Source organism: Ochlerotatus camptorhynchus, unplaced genomic scaffold, assembly GCF_037179485.1.
Source record: "Ochlerotatus camptorhynchus isolate MF236.1 unplaced genomic scaffold, CSIRO-AGI_Acam_v1.1 ptg000141l, whole genome shotgun sequence".
Taxonomy (NCBI): domain Eukaryota; kingdom Metazoa; phylum Arthropoda; class Insecta; order Diptera; family Culicidae; genus Ochlerotatus; species Ochlerotatus camptorhynchus.
Window position 1 is genome coordinate 2,991,897 of NW_027040631.1, and position 14,475 is coordinate 3,006,371.

A 14,475-nucleotide genomic window follows, 5' to 3' on the forward strand; every position below is an offset into this window, starting at 1 on the left:
TCAGCAAATTGCTAGAAATATTTCCAATCGATTGATGCCATTATCTCGTAAATCTATCGAGAGACGGTTGAGTTATTATCGTTCAAAATCTTTTGATTTTTCGTAACGCATCCAAAATGACTGTTTTCAATTTTGTACCCCCGTATGTTGCCGAAAGACGTTATCCAACGTCAAAAAATCCAATACAATTGAGAGTGCTTTTTAACTAGAGTTCTGAGAAAAATTGACTGAGCATTCTTAGACCAATTCTAATAAGAATTCAAGATCAGTTCTGATTTTTTTAGAGAGCTCTGATAATAATTCCATGGAAATCCCGTGAACTCCAAATATTATCTCTGCGGATAATTCTAAAATATTTCTGGAGAGATTTCTGAGGATACTTCCAAGAGAACTCCAAATTCCGAGAAGAATTCCAATCGAATCGAATTTTGAGGGTTTAATCTCAAAGGAATTCTGAGATGGATTTTTTTTTGAGAATTCTGAAGAAATAGGGGAAATGGCTCTAATGTTGGCCTATGGATCTAAAATTGGACCCATCGCTAAAAATCTGCTATTTATCTATTTTATCTAGATGAACGGTCCAATGGATAGTTTTGGTCACTATTGAAAATTTAGTCGATTGCTGCATTTATGTATGGGCCCAAATTAGGGGCATTTGGGTAGGTACGAATCCGGTAGAGGCTTACGTCCGATGGCGACTTGAGTGTGTTACCTCCCAGGCTGCTCCGAAGGGAATTCTCTTAGGAAGGATATTCACAGAGCACGGGGTCGCTTATTCTTGAACACTGTTACGCAACTTTAACCCCAGTCACTTATCTTGGCAGGAGCCACACACTTGTCGGTGGACATTTCCTGAACGAATAGCAACCAATCAATTTTTAGAAACTAGGTGGAGATGATCCAAAGTAGCGGTTCTAAATGCGGACCAAAAAGAGCGAGGCTTGTACACCCCTTTTTGGGCACGAAAATCGAGAACAAAGAAAGAAGGAACTTAGGGAGTGCTTCCTGACGTAATAGTAGCCGACAAATAGGTTTACATGCTAGATTTATTCGGCCCACAATGGGCTCTAGAGAGAGTTTTTAGAGAGACATTCGGGTGTACTTGCGCTTGTTTTTGATGACGATGAGCTACGTTGGCATGCACAGACGATGGGCAGGCCCGTCAAGGGCAACTTGCAGTTGTCCGGCCGATCCGGGGTCGGTTCAAACAGTGGTGGTGAACGGGGGATGCATACCGTGAGACTAGGGGCAACAATTTGACACCAGCTGGCAGGGGGCGTCTTGTCTGACCGCCGGGAAGCCTAGCCTGGTTCCACAACACCGTCTTCGTTGCTACCACTGGTTGAAATCACAAGAAAAAGCTACGGTTACTATCGATCATCTATTTTTTTTCTATAATTCGAATACCGGAATTGGTAAACCAGACTGCGTAACAGTTGGCAACCATTCCGCCCAGGACGTCGATTAATACTAAACCGGTTGGAGTCCAGGTCAAACCGCCGTCAATAAACGACAAAGGTGAAATGCGTTACGGGTGCTTTTTGAATGGACAGTTTGGCTCTGCACATCACAATGACAGCCAGGAATTTCGGCTACCAGTAAGGCTGTCCAGTATTTTAATGGGATTTGGGAATTGGTCTTAGGTGCTCACTGGCAGGAGGACCAATTGGGATGAGGGAACTTGTGGAGGAGCCTACAAGTATTAACTATTTGGAACCACTGGTTACAAGTGTGAAACAATCGATAGAACTGTTTCCGCTCAAAGGAGGTACATGAGCAAACGGACGATCATCCCTTTTGCCAGTGGTGGCGGGGGAAACAACCCTCAGCAACGGATGAGTTTGGTAAAGGGTATTATCAATCCGATGTAAATTATCAAAATTATCTACCTAGATATATCAAAATATTGATTTCAGACGCAGAATCAAATTCAAGATCCTCAAAAAAAAAATGCTGTCGTATTAATGATCTAATTAACCCTATTTAAGCTAGTGGTTCCATTGGTTATTACTAGAAACACTGGAATAAGAGACCAGCGGAGAAAAAAAAAACATGTATTTGGCAACAAGATAAACATCAAAGCAATCCTGGCATCACTTGCATTTGTAACTGCTTGCGAGTGACTTCGCCAATGCACCGACGATCGAGTTCATGAGTGATTGTTAAACGATTTTAATACTCCTCCCTAATTGAAGATAACCATTTGTAAACATTGCAGATTGGAACCGCTTTTGACAGTTCGATTGGAATCATAACAGTGTCTCCGCTGGTCTCTTATTCCAGTGTTTCTAGTTATTACATTAATTTAAATCTATATCGCACAACTAGTAAAATTTTGACTAGTAAAAAATCACTTCAAAAGCCCTTCATAAGAGACTCATTTCAATATCAAGCCGTGTTTGAATTTCTATGTTACCACATAAATATCACTATTGTTAACTTATTTATTATTTAAAAGTAACTGTTTGGTCAATATTTTCGTAATTTTAGTTTTTAAAGTCACTACTATTATATCGCATCAGCACTATCAGCTCTGCAAACGGAGGATCTAAGATTCACTCGAGCGGCTGTCCACAAATCACGTGGAAAATATTTAATAGATTTTAGACCATACTCCTCTGCGTGGACCATGATCCGTACAATTATTTAAAAGAACGTATAAATCATAAAAACTGGCTAACCCTCTACCCTTCCTAGTGTGACCACGTTGAACATGGATAGTTTTGCTATCGGCAAGATCATCATTGTTCTAACTAAAGTCTTACTTTCTAGAACGGATCAATATCATGCTTGATAAATTCTCATAACCATTCAATCGCACTAAAGCCAATTCTTTTTCCGCTTCGAATCGTTTCAGAAACATGAGAATCTAGTCAAAAGCAAAGTCAGCAGTGATCTACCAAAAAAAAAAAAAAGAAGAAGGGAAAACCAAGCTAAACAAACCTGTCACGAGACAGAGACACAGCGCTCGTGTAGCAATCGAACCAAAAAGTGTAATATGGAGCAATGCAATAACGATCGTCCCTGTGTGATCAGCAGCGGGAACTTTTTCCCGCAGGGCGTGCCTACGAACGGTGCGCCGCATCAGCATAATAACCACCATAACAATAATAATAATAACAACAACAACAACCATAATAGCCACGGTAACCAACACAAGCAAAGGCAGCATCAGCACCACCAGCACCCACACCATTCCCCGCCACCCATCAGCAAGCACCTGACGCAGAAGCATGACCCGAACCTGCACAGCCCGGCCAACGATCAGTCGTCGTTGGGTGAGATCGAGGTGATTCTGGTCCAGCAGCACAAGCAGGATGCCCTCTCGGTGATCATCCACCCGCAGGAGGGCATGCAGCAGATCAACATGTGCTTGAGTGGTTCCGGCAATCCCGGCTCGGTGGACTCGATCATGTCGTCGGACTTCCAAACCCTGTCGCCGATGCACGATCGGGACTCGCCCGTCAGTATCAGTGCGAACACGTCGTACGCCACATTGACCCCGTTGCAACCCCTGCCACCTATTTCGACCATGTCGGACAAGTTCGCCTATTCCTTAGGGGGCAACATCTGTGAGCCATTTCCCGGGATGAACAACAGTTCCGTCGGGGTGAACATAGAGATCAACTCGTGCTACAACCTCGAGAAACTGGGCGTGATCCATTCACCTGTTCACATCAATTCAGTCCAGGAGCTATCACCGACGGATATGCACCATCATGGGTTGGACAAGAGTCACGTCCTGAAGGACGCCAAGCTGGACCACCTCTCTGATAAGGACGTGGACGTGGCAGACGGTAAGAACGAATGTATCCTGGTACGTGCCTCTCCGATTCCCTCGAATCTCAGCTCAGTGGACGATCGCTTTCTGACGTCGACGGCGAAGCCGGATCTTGGCCGTCAGAAGGACGACACCGACCAATTCACCAGTACAGTGCAATATCTGGATCATCCGAGTGATTCGGACGTGATCCACGGTGGTGGCGTAGGTGGACCCGGCGGGGCCGGATCCTGCATCAAAGATCACCATTCGACCATATTTCTCAACAAGTCTTTCAGTTCAAAAGCAAACATAAGCGACCTTAATCTGTGTAAAGAAATTGTTATAGATGATGTTTACGAAGAGTCCGACTTGGATCACGTCAAGCTGGAGGAAAAGAAGCTGGAAGATTCGCTCACCGGAGGCCATCACTCGTCGCTGTCGAACGGGGGTGGTGGAAAGTGCGGCGGTGGAGGTGTCGGTTCGATGGGTGACGTCGGTTGCATGAATGGTGACGTCGAGGAGATCAATACCAAGGAGCTGGCCCATCGGATCAGTTCGGAGCTAAAGCGCTACAGTATCCCGCAGGCAATCTTCGCACAGCGTGTCCTTTGCCGGTCGCAGGGTACGCTCTCCGATCTGCTCCGAAATCCGAAACCGTGGTCCAAGCTCAAGTCCGGCCGGGAAACGTTCCGGCGCATGTACAAATGGATCCAGGAGCCCGAGTACCAGAGGATGTCCGCCCTCAGGCTAGCAGGTATTGCGTCGCTTCCTTGACGTTTTGGATGTCGTAACTGTAAGAGTAGATATTTCGCACACCCGATTATGGCACCTATATTTGTTTTTATTTTATTCTTAGCAAACCATTCTGTGATTCAAACGCTGTGATTAAAGACTTTCTTGCCTATGATTTATCCCGAATTTGTCGTTTTATTTTAGATGTTAAGCTTTGTTTTACCTAGGCTTAAGTTTCAGTTTTTCGTTGTTTGCCGTGTAAGTAGATGTGCTTTGAAGTTGATTTTTTTTTGGCGTTGTCGCCCAGCAGAAACCGAAATCATCTAACCCGATAATGTTTCCATGTCTCTCTTTCTCTTTTCAAGCAACTCAATCGGCGAAACCAGGTTAATTGATGCGCATATTTGTAACCGCCCATGTCTCTAACTAACTAACCATACTAACTTGGAAATCATCTCTCATCTTTCTTTTCTGCACACGCTTTTCATAATCGCATGCGATGACTACTAACCGCAACTTCAGCAGTGAATGCTAAAAAGCACGAGGAACCGGAACCTAACATCATGATGGGACACTCGAAGAAGCCCCGGCTCGTCTTTACGGATCTGCAGAGAAGGACGCTTCAGGCGATATTCAAAGTATGCTTAACTAACACATTTTCCGCTATCTCACTGTTGTTCTTAACCTGGTTTCTTTTTGTTTCAAATGGGGCAGAAGGTATGCTTTGTGCGGAAGATTGGATTGGAACACATTTAGGTCTTGTGTTCACAGACTTGTGATCTACTTTGCACTCAACTCAACGCTCTCACCACTGAGTATTATGTCTTAGCGCATGTCTCTACGTTACAATTGTGCCAAAGTCCGTTTGCGAAGGATTGGTAGAGCTTAGTCCGGCAGTCAGAACCTGGGACAACCATTTTATTTTTCCGGTCTCACAAATGATTGGGTGAAGTAGTTGCACTTAGTTTTAGTAACAACAATTTTGGATTTTGACTTCTTTTATAGCACAGATTATGAGTAAGTCGTCTCACAGCAGTACCTTACCTAATAATAGCGTTCCAAAATTTTGATTTTCTATGACATTTTCCCTATGAAACAGTCCCGAATTTGCGCAGCTTGAAATTTCCCCACCCTAGTTGGCATTAATTTGGCACTTGAAAATATTGTAAATCTGGATAAGTTGGGAAGGATTTCAGTGATCTGGTTAGGTAAGATTTCAGAATTTCTGAGATCTGCTAATATTTATAGTGTTGTACCAGTGATGGCAAAGTTCACGAAAACTCTAAATAATTCGCGAACTTTAACTTTGTTAAACTTTCGAAATGGTATAAATTTTGCAAATTTTTGCAACGCTATACCCTTAAAATAAAATAAAATAATAAAGATAACATAGGTTAGTGTCTTAGTGTCCTCATTAGTTGGTTTTATCTGAAATTTAACAGTTTTTATTCTTAACCAAATTCGTTGGATGCTTATAACTATGAACATACACGGAACCAAAAAATTACCCAAAATTAAGTTCTTTTCACTCATCTCCCATGTTCCGTTCAATAAGCTAATTTTCAGTAAACCGCTTATAGTAGTTTACATATGACTAAGGCAAAAATAATTACTTACTCGTAAGTATTTTCTACCCAAAATTAAGTTTAATTGACTCAAATTTGAGAATATCTCATATACTCACTAGTAGCTTATTGAACGATAGTCACGAGAAAGTCGAATCTCTCGTTCCGTTTTTGACAGCAACAAAAAGTGAGAGTAGGATGCAAAACTCAAAATTACCCAAAATTTAGTAAAAAGAACTTAAATTTAGGGTAATTTTTTCTCTCTGTGTATGCTTTGATCAGCGATCAAAATTTTCGCTCAACTGCAAGTTAAGCGACGCATCACTCAAGCAGCTTATCGCAGAGCAGAGAATCGACAATATTTTCATTTCTCATTCTTCAACGATTATTCATTTTCCTCTCCCATCCAAGCCATGAGCATATCGCTCTCTCAAAATCGGTGCTCTCACAAATTTGTTGCTGGAGTCCGATCCGAGCAGAAGTGCAGCATCTGCACGGTAACCGCTAAATACCCAATAATGACTATAGAAGACTCGATATTGACTACAAAGTCAGCATTTTCGAGGGAGACTGGGACTACCCATTAAATGAGTAGAAAATAACCAATTTATCAGTAGTTTTACTCACAAATGAATACTTACTACTTATTTGTGTAGTTGTAATTACTCATGAATGGGTAAAATTTTTACTCATTTAATGGGTAGTCCCAGTTTCCCTCGAAAATGCTTACTTTGTAGTCATCATTGGGTACTTTGCGGTGAGCGTTTGTACCCAATACGATGTAAACAGACTCGATAAGAATTTATCGGCTCTTTTATTCGCCTGCTGTTTAAATGTATGACAAAGTTTACCGTCACACTCCGTGAACCATTTGAACAGCGGGAGAACGTTGATAAAACATCACATAGTCAATTTTACAAAATGTCAAGAGCTCATAGTCGTTCGGCTACTAAATCCTGTCAAAGTTCATCCATAAATTAAAAATCAGCTGATCATAAATCTCGCGCAACATGAAAAGGGCCTATCATTGTTGATCGATTCTCTTGATCGATTTTCTAACCACCTTGCACGCTGTGCTACTCTTCGTCTTGTACCGGCCGGATTCGAGGCAAACACCATTTTTGCCGGATTGTTATCCGGCATTCTTAAAACGTGTCCCGCCCATCGTACCGGTCCAGCTTTCGCAACTTTCTGGATGCAGGGTTCGCCATAGAGTTGCGCCAGCTCGTGGTTCATCCTTCGCATCCATACACCGTTCTCACATACCCCACCAAAGCTGGTCCTAAGCACTCGTCGTTCGACAACACCCAGTGCTTGCAGGTCCTCCTCGAGCATCGTCCACGTCTCGTGCCCGTAGAGAACTACCGGTCTTATCAGCGTCTTGTACATGGTACATTTAGTACGGAGGTGAAGTTTACCCGACCTCAGGGTCTTGTGGAGTCCGTAGTAAGACGAATTTCTCCGCTGCAATTGCTATCCGACGTCACCAATGATCCGAGGTACACAAATTCATCCACCACCTCGAACTCATCTCCGTCGATTGTCACGCTTCTGCCTATGCGAGCCCTATCCCGCTCGGTTCCTCCAGCTAACAGATACTTTGTCTTCGACGTATTCACCTTTAATCCAACCTTTTCTGCTTCACGTTTCAGTCGGGTGTACTGCTCCGCCACGGCCTGGAACGTTCTTCCGACAATGTCCACGTCGTCAGCTAAGCCGATGAACTGGCTGGACTTATCGAAGATCGTACCCCGCATGTTAAAGCCCGCACGTTTCATAACACCTTCTAGCGCAATGTTGAACAGGAGACAGGAAACACAAACGAGTCCGATAACGCACCCGATATCTTCACGCAGCACTGTACACCATCCATCGTAGCCCTGACCAGTCTGGCCTGACAGCTTCCCGGGAAAACCGCTCTCGTCCATAATCTTCCATAGCTCCTCACGGTCAATAGTATCATAAGCGGCCTTGAAATCGATGAATAGGTGGTGCGTAGGGACTTGATATTTACGACACTTTTGGAGGATCTGCCGCAACGTAAAGATTTGGTCCGTTGTCGATCGCCCGTCCACAAAACCGGCTTGATAACTTCCCACAAATCTGCTTGCTAGCGGCGATAAACGGCGAAAGATGATCTGGAAAAGCACTTTGTGTGCCGTGTTAAGAATAGTGATCGCTCGATAGTTCTCATATTCTAGTTTGTCGCCTTTTTTAATATACTGGGCATATTACTCCCTCTTTCCACTCCTCCGGTAGCTGTATCTGTATCCCAGATCCTGACTATCAGTCGGTGCAGACAAGTGGCCAACTTATCCGGGCCCATTTTGATAAGTTCCGCTCCGATACCATCTTTCCCAGCTGCTTTGTTGTTCTTAAGCTGTCGGATAGCATCCTTAACTTCACCTATCGTGGGAGCTGGCATGTCTCCCTCATACGCTGTACCGACGAAGCCATTCCCCCTGCCGCCTTGGTCCTCTGCCTCTGCGCCGTTCAGATGTTCATCGTAGTGCTGCTTCCACCTTTCAATCACCTCACGTTCGTCCGTTAAGATACCCTCTTCCTCATCCCGACATATTTCGGCTCGCGGCACAAAGCCTTGGCGGGATGCGTTGAGTTTCTTGTAGAACTTGCGTGTTTCTTGTGAACGATACAGCTGCTCCATTTCTTCGCACTCCAGCTCTTCCAGGTGGCGCTTCTTATTCCGGAAAAGACGGGTTCCTTGCGGCAGCATCGCCGCCCGAGCTGCGTTCTTCTCGTCCAAAACCGTCTGACACTCTTCGTCGAACCAATCGTTCCGTCGATTCCGCTCCACGAACCCAACGGCGCCTACAACAGCGCTGTTAATGGCTGCTTTCACGTTGCTCCAGCAGTCCTCAGGAGGGGCTTCGGTGAGCTCTCCCTCATCCAGCAACTGCGTACTCAGTTGCGACTTCGGGCAGCTTCAGTCGCTCCAGATTGTACCGTGGCGGGCGTCGGTACCGAATGTTTTTGGCAACGGAAAGTTTTTGGCGCTCCTTGACCATTGGAAGGTAGTGGTCCGAATCGATATTTGCGCCGCGATAGGTCCTGACGTCGATAATGTTCGAGAAGTGCCTTTCGTCGATCAAAACGTGGTCGATTTGCGATTCTGTCTGCTGCGGTGATCTCCAGGTGTACCGATATGGGAGGCTATGCTGGAAGTAGATACTACGTATGGCCATTTTCTGCGGCAAAATCGATGAGTCTAAGGCCATTGGCGTTCGTTAGTGTTGTGTCCCGTAATTAAACACGCAGATAACAGGAACAACTTGAACAATATATTTATTAAACGTCTTAGGAAAAATGTGTTTATTTATTTATTGCGTCGTTAATTGACATATCAACAGCGTCAAATTGGCTGCGATGCACAGCTTCCGCTGCTGAAGTTTTTCTTTTAGCACCAATGTTGCTTACCGTAAGGTGGTGCTATAGCATCTCCCTCTTTAGGACATAACGTAGTGCTCAAATCTTGGAGGAAGGCGAACCGGTCGTCCTCGAGAAGTGGTAGCCACAGGAATCCGACTTCCAGGCACCTCTCGAAGTGTTGACTCTTGACTTGACGCTGGAACAGATGATCGTTGTCCTGGATGCCCATTCGGTTGATTTGGTTGACCTTCAGGTGGCTGATCCTCCTACCGTTGGTTGTGGATTGATGTTGAACTCGCCAAGTAATATTGTCAACGGCAACGATTCGTGATGTTTTGCTGCAAACGGTTCTCTTTCGTTATAGTTCACTACGGTGTGTCGTGGACGGAGTTGATTGATGTGAGATCGGATGAGACCAACTCGCTGTCCATCCAACCAGATATTGTAATTTACTGTTCCAATCTTCTCGATTACCTTTCCTGCTTCCCAGTACCAATCATTCCGCTTGTGCACCTTGGCGTACACCAAATCACCTGCGTTGAACTGCCTTGGTTGTTGAGCCGTTTCCAAGTCGACGGGTTTGGAGATTTCCGTCGGCCGCAATAGGTCAAGCGTTGTTCTCATCTGTCTACCGAACATCATTTCACTCGGTGATTTCTGCTCGGTAACTCCGCTTGGCGTTGAGCGGTACGTAGCCAGAAACACTTCTAGTGTCTCCTGGAGGGGTTCTCCCTTGTTGATTTTCTTCATCGCACGCTTCATCGAATCTACAAACCGCTCCGCCTGTCCGTTAGACTGCGGATGGTAGGGAGCGGTTAGCAGGTGTGTGATTCCATTCAATTTTCGAATTCTTCGCAAGTGAATTGTGCAGCGTTGTCCGAAACGATCGTCAATGGCAATCCCAACCGTGCGAAAGTGCTTCGAAGAAACTGTATTGTTACTTTGGCCGTAGTTGTCTTCGTTGGGTAGATCTCCGGCCATCGTGAAAACGCATCAACAATGATTAGGAACCAAAGTCCATCGATTGGCCCCGCAAAATCGATATGCAGACGTTGCCATGGTCCAGATGGAGTTGGCCATGCTTCCGGTGTAGCATGAGCTGGAGACTTAGCTACAGATGCGCATTCCTTACACTGTTTAACGTAGGTTTCGATTTGTCCATCAATGCCAGGCCAAAACACGAAACTCCGAGCTAATGACTTCATTCGAACGATGCCCGGATGTCCATGGTGCAATCGTTTCGGTAAAGTTGAGGAACCACTACACGTTCTCCGAAAAGAATACAGCCTTGAGTAACCATCAGACTTTCCTTCCTATTGTCGAACACCTTCAAATCCGGATCGTCTACCTTTGCTGGCCAGCCGCACTCGATACACTGGATTACACGCTTCAGCACACCTTGTCATGTTTAGTTGCCGTCGCAATCATCCTGGAAGTGACTGGGGTATTGCCGACTGAATCCTCCAGAACTGCTAGAAGATCTTCCTCCAATTGAACCGATGCAATGACAAAGTCTTCTTCCGGTTTCACCGCCTTGATGAGCCTTGAAAGTATGTCCACATATCCAAACTTGGTAGTGCTGACGTATTGGACCTTGAAATCATAACACAGCATTGTCAATGCAAAACGTTGCAGCCTATTCGATGTGTGCGTTGGTATTCCCTTATGCGAATCAAATATGCGAAGAAGAGGCTGGTGATCAGTTTCAAGAATGAATGGTCGTCCAAGTAGCATTCTATGAAACTTTGTTACGGCATAGACTAGTGCCAGAGCTTCCTTGTCGATTTGCCCATAACCACGCTCCGTCGGTGTCAATGACCTCGATGCGTGTTGAATCACCTTTTCTGTGCCATCAGGAAACCGATGTCGAATATTCGCTCCAATGCCCGTGTTGGAGGCATCAGCTGCCACCACAATCTGCAGTTGAGGATTGTTGTGTGTAAGCACCAGGTCCGACTTTAGCAGCTCCTTGAATCTCAAAAACGAACGCTTACATTCTTCCGTCCAGTCCCACTGCCTGTCCTTTTGGAGCAGCTGGTCTAAAGGTTTACGCAGTAGGTGCATTTCCTTGATGAACTTCGCATAATAATTCACTGCACCCAAGAAAGAACGAAGCTCCGTGACATTCCTGGGTGGAGGCATTTGTGAAATTGCCGATACCTTCTCCGGATCTGTTCGAATGCCATCACGATCGATAATATGTCCCAAATACTTCACTTGACTCATGCAAAATTTGCACTTCTCAATCTTGAGCCGAAACCCGTACTCCTGGATCCGTTGAATTGTGTTTTCGAGGTTCTGGTCGTGCTTAGCTCTTGTTTTCCCGTACACAATAACGTCGTCGAGAAAAGATTCAGTTCCTTCCAAATCGCCAATCATGTTGTCGATAACTTTTTGGAAGGCTCCTGGAGCTGATTTTACCCCCGGAGGAAGCCGCTTATATTTGAAAAGTCCTTTGTGGGTATTCACTGTCAGCAACTTCTGGGAATCCTCCTCAACTTCCATCTGTAGATATGCATCTGACAAGTCCAGCACACTAAAGTACTGACTGCCACTCAGCTTTGCGAAAATGTCGTCAGGAGTAGGTAGAGGGAACTTATTTGCTTCCAGCACCGCATTGAGCCCCGTGGAATAATCCGCGGATCTCCGTCTGCGTCACGCTGTGCCTTGCGAACAGCAACAATGGGTGCGGCCAAGTTCGAGAAGTCCACCTGCTCGATGACACCAAGGTTTTGAAGTCGCTGGAGTTCCTTCTCCACCAGTCGTTGTGAATGGAAAGGCACCGGCCTTCTGGGTTTGAATACCGGCTTCACCCCTGGTTGAAGAAATAGCTGAACCTTTTTTTTTTCGTACAACGTCCGAGCCCGTCTTGAAAAACCGCTGGATACTTTGCCTTCAGTGCATTGCAATACACCTCCGAATCTCCTACGGTCGTAACTAGCTTGCAGAACGAATTAATCGGAACGTCATACAGACCAAAAGCATCCATGAGATCGCTTCCGAGAACGTTGAAGCCTTTCACCGATGTCACGTAGCACACCGAACGCTTGGTCAATCCCTTCAGTGTAATCTGGCACTCGAACTCCGAATTCAGTGGTAGTAGCTTGCCTGATGCTGTAGTTACTTTCAGACTCGTGGAACATGTTTCCGGATCACCGAGCTGTGTTAGTGACTCCTCAGAAACAATCGTGTAGTCCGAACCGCAATCGATTTGAAGTTCTATCGGGAAATCGTTGATGCAAATTTCTACGTATTTACGTCTGCCGATGACACCGGCCTTGTTGACTGCATAAATACCCTTCGTGTGGCCAGTTTGCTCATGTTGCTTTTTATTCCTGTACTTCTTCTTCTTCTTACCACCGACTTCCGGCGGTGGTTCCGATAAAGCTGGAGTAGACTTAGCAGACCTTGAGAAGCATCCACAATAGCCTTCCTTATGCCCCACTTTTCCGCAGCTTCGACAGGTGTGAGTTGTATACGAGCAATCTGCAACAAAATGCATCTGCCCGCACTGCCAGCACGGTCGTCGTGGAGACTTAGCAGCATCCTGTTTCTTCTTCTCCGATGACCATTTATTGTTACCTCGCACAGCATCACACACAGCGTACACGGCAGCTTTTGGGTTCTCAATAACAGCGGTGTCGTGTTTGAGATTGTCCATTTGCTGACATTCCAACAACAGCTTCTTGAGAGTCATTGGATCCGCCACTGTCTCGCTTTCCATCTTCGCGAGCAATCTCGTCCGAATGTCTTTGTTTTTCTCCGAGTGCAGCCCAGCGACAAAGATCAAGCACTTAAATTGATCAGCAGTGATGGTGTTGACGTTGAAATCTTCGCATGATTTGTTCACAGCACTGGCGTAGGTGACAAAATCGTCAGCGTCCCGCTTGCGTGTTTGTAAACACTGGAAACGACGGAAAACACAGATGTCTGGTGACCGAACATTTCCTTCAGCGTTTCCACTGTGTCCGCAAACGTAATTTCTCGTGAGGTCCTCGGTAGAATAAAATTCACGTACCGGTCGTGATCCATCGAATTCAGCTTCTGCAGGAGCAATCTCACTCGGTCTGCTTCTCCGAGTGCAGCACCGCCCTTGGAAAACACTTCTTGGTGTCGTGCATACCACTTGTCGAAAACCACTCCGTTTTGTGGATCGTATGAGAATTCCGGGAGCGTTTTTGACAGTGCCTCCATCAGGAACTCGGTGTCCTTCGGCTTCACAAGCTGTTCCAGAAGCGCTTTCTGTGCGTTGGCTTGCGCTTCCATCAAACGGCTCATCTGCTCGAGGATGTCAGCGAGATCTCCGCCCTTTGCCATTGTGAGGTTCGAATCGCGAATTCCACAGAACCGACGCGAAAACTACTTCGTACCGAACCGACTCGTCGCCACAATGTTGTGTCCCGTAATTAAACACGCAGATAACAGGAACAACTTGAACAATATATTTATTAAACGTCTTAGGAAAAATGTGTTTATTTATTTATTGCGTCGTTAATTGACATATCAACAGCGTCAAGTTGGCTGCGATGCACAGCTTCCGCTGCTGAAGTTTTTCTTTTAGCACCAATGTTGCTTACCGTAAGGTGGTGCTATAGCAGTTAGCTGGTGAGCGCTGAACTTTCCTATAACCGGTCTGAATTCCTCCTCCTGGCCAACCTGAGAGCGTTAAGATCTCCGATGACGATTTTGACGTCATGGCTTGGGCAGCTGTCGTATTCTCGTTCCAGCTGCGCGTAAAAAGCGTCTTTATCGTCATCGTCACTTGCTAAGTGAGGGCTGTGCACGTTGATTATACTGACATTGAAGAAACGGCCTTTGATCCTCAACTTGCACATTCTGCTATCGATTGGTCACCACCCAATCACGCGCTACTGCATTTCGCCCATCACGATAAAAGCTGTACCCAGCTCATGTGTATTGCCGCAGCTCTGGTAGATGGTATAACCATCCCTAAACGTATGTACCGACGATCCCTTCCAGCAAACCTCCTGCAGCGCTACGATGTCGAACTTGCGGACTCTCAATAAA

General features: G+C 45.6%; 1 protein-coding gene across 3 annotated transcripts in view; it reads left to right on the plus strand.

The window, feature by feature from the left end:
* Positions 1-14,475, plus strand: part of onecut — a 38,189-nt gene that overhangs the window by 15,706 nt on the left and 8,008 nt on the right. For 2 of the 3 annotated variants that reach the window (XM_065221354.1, XM_065221355.1), the window contains exons 2-4: positions 2,858-4,517; positions 4,861-4,881; positions 5,018-5,133. In XM_065221354.1, the coding sequence (XP_065077426.1) occupies positions 2,999-4,517; positions 4,861-4,881; positions 5,018-5,133 (1,656 nt within the window). In that variant the 5' untranslated portion in view covers positions 2,858-2,998. The remainder of the gene's footprint in view (positions 1-2,857; positions 4,518-4,860; positions 4,882-5,017; positions 5,134-14,475) is intronic. The other variant, XM_065221356.1, reaches the window with a different exon arrangement.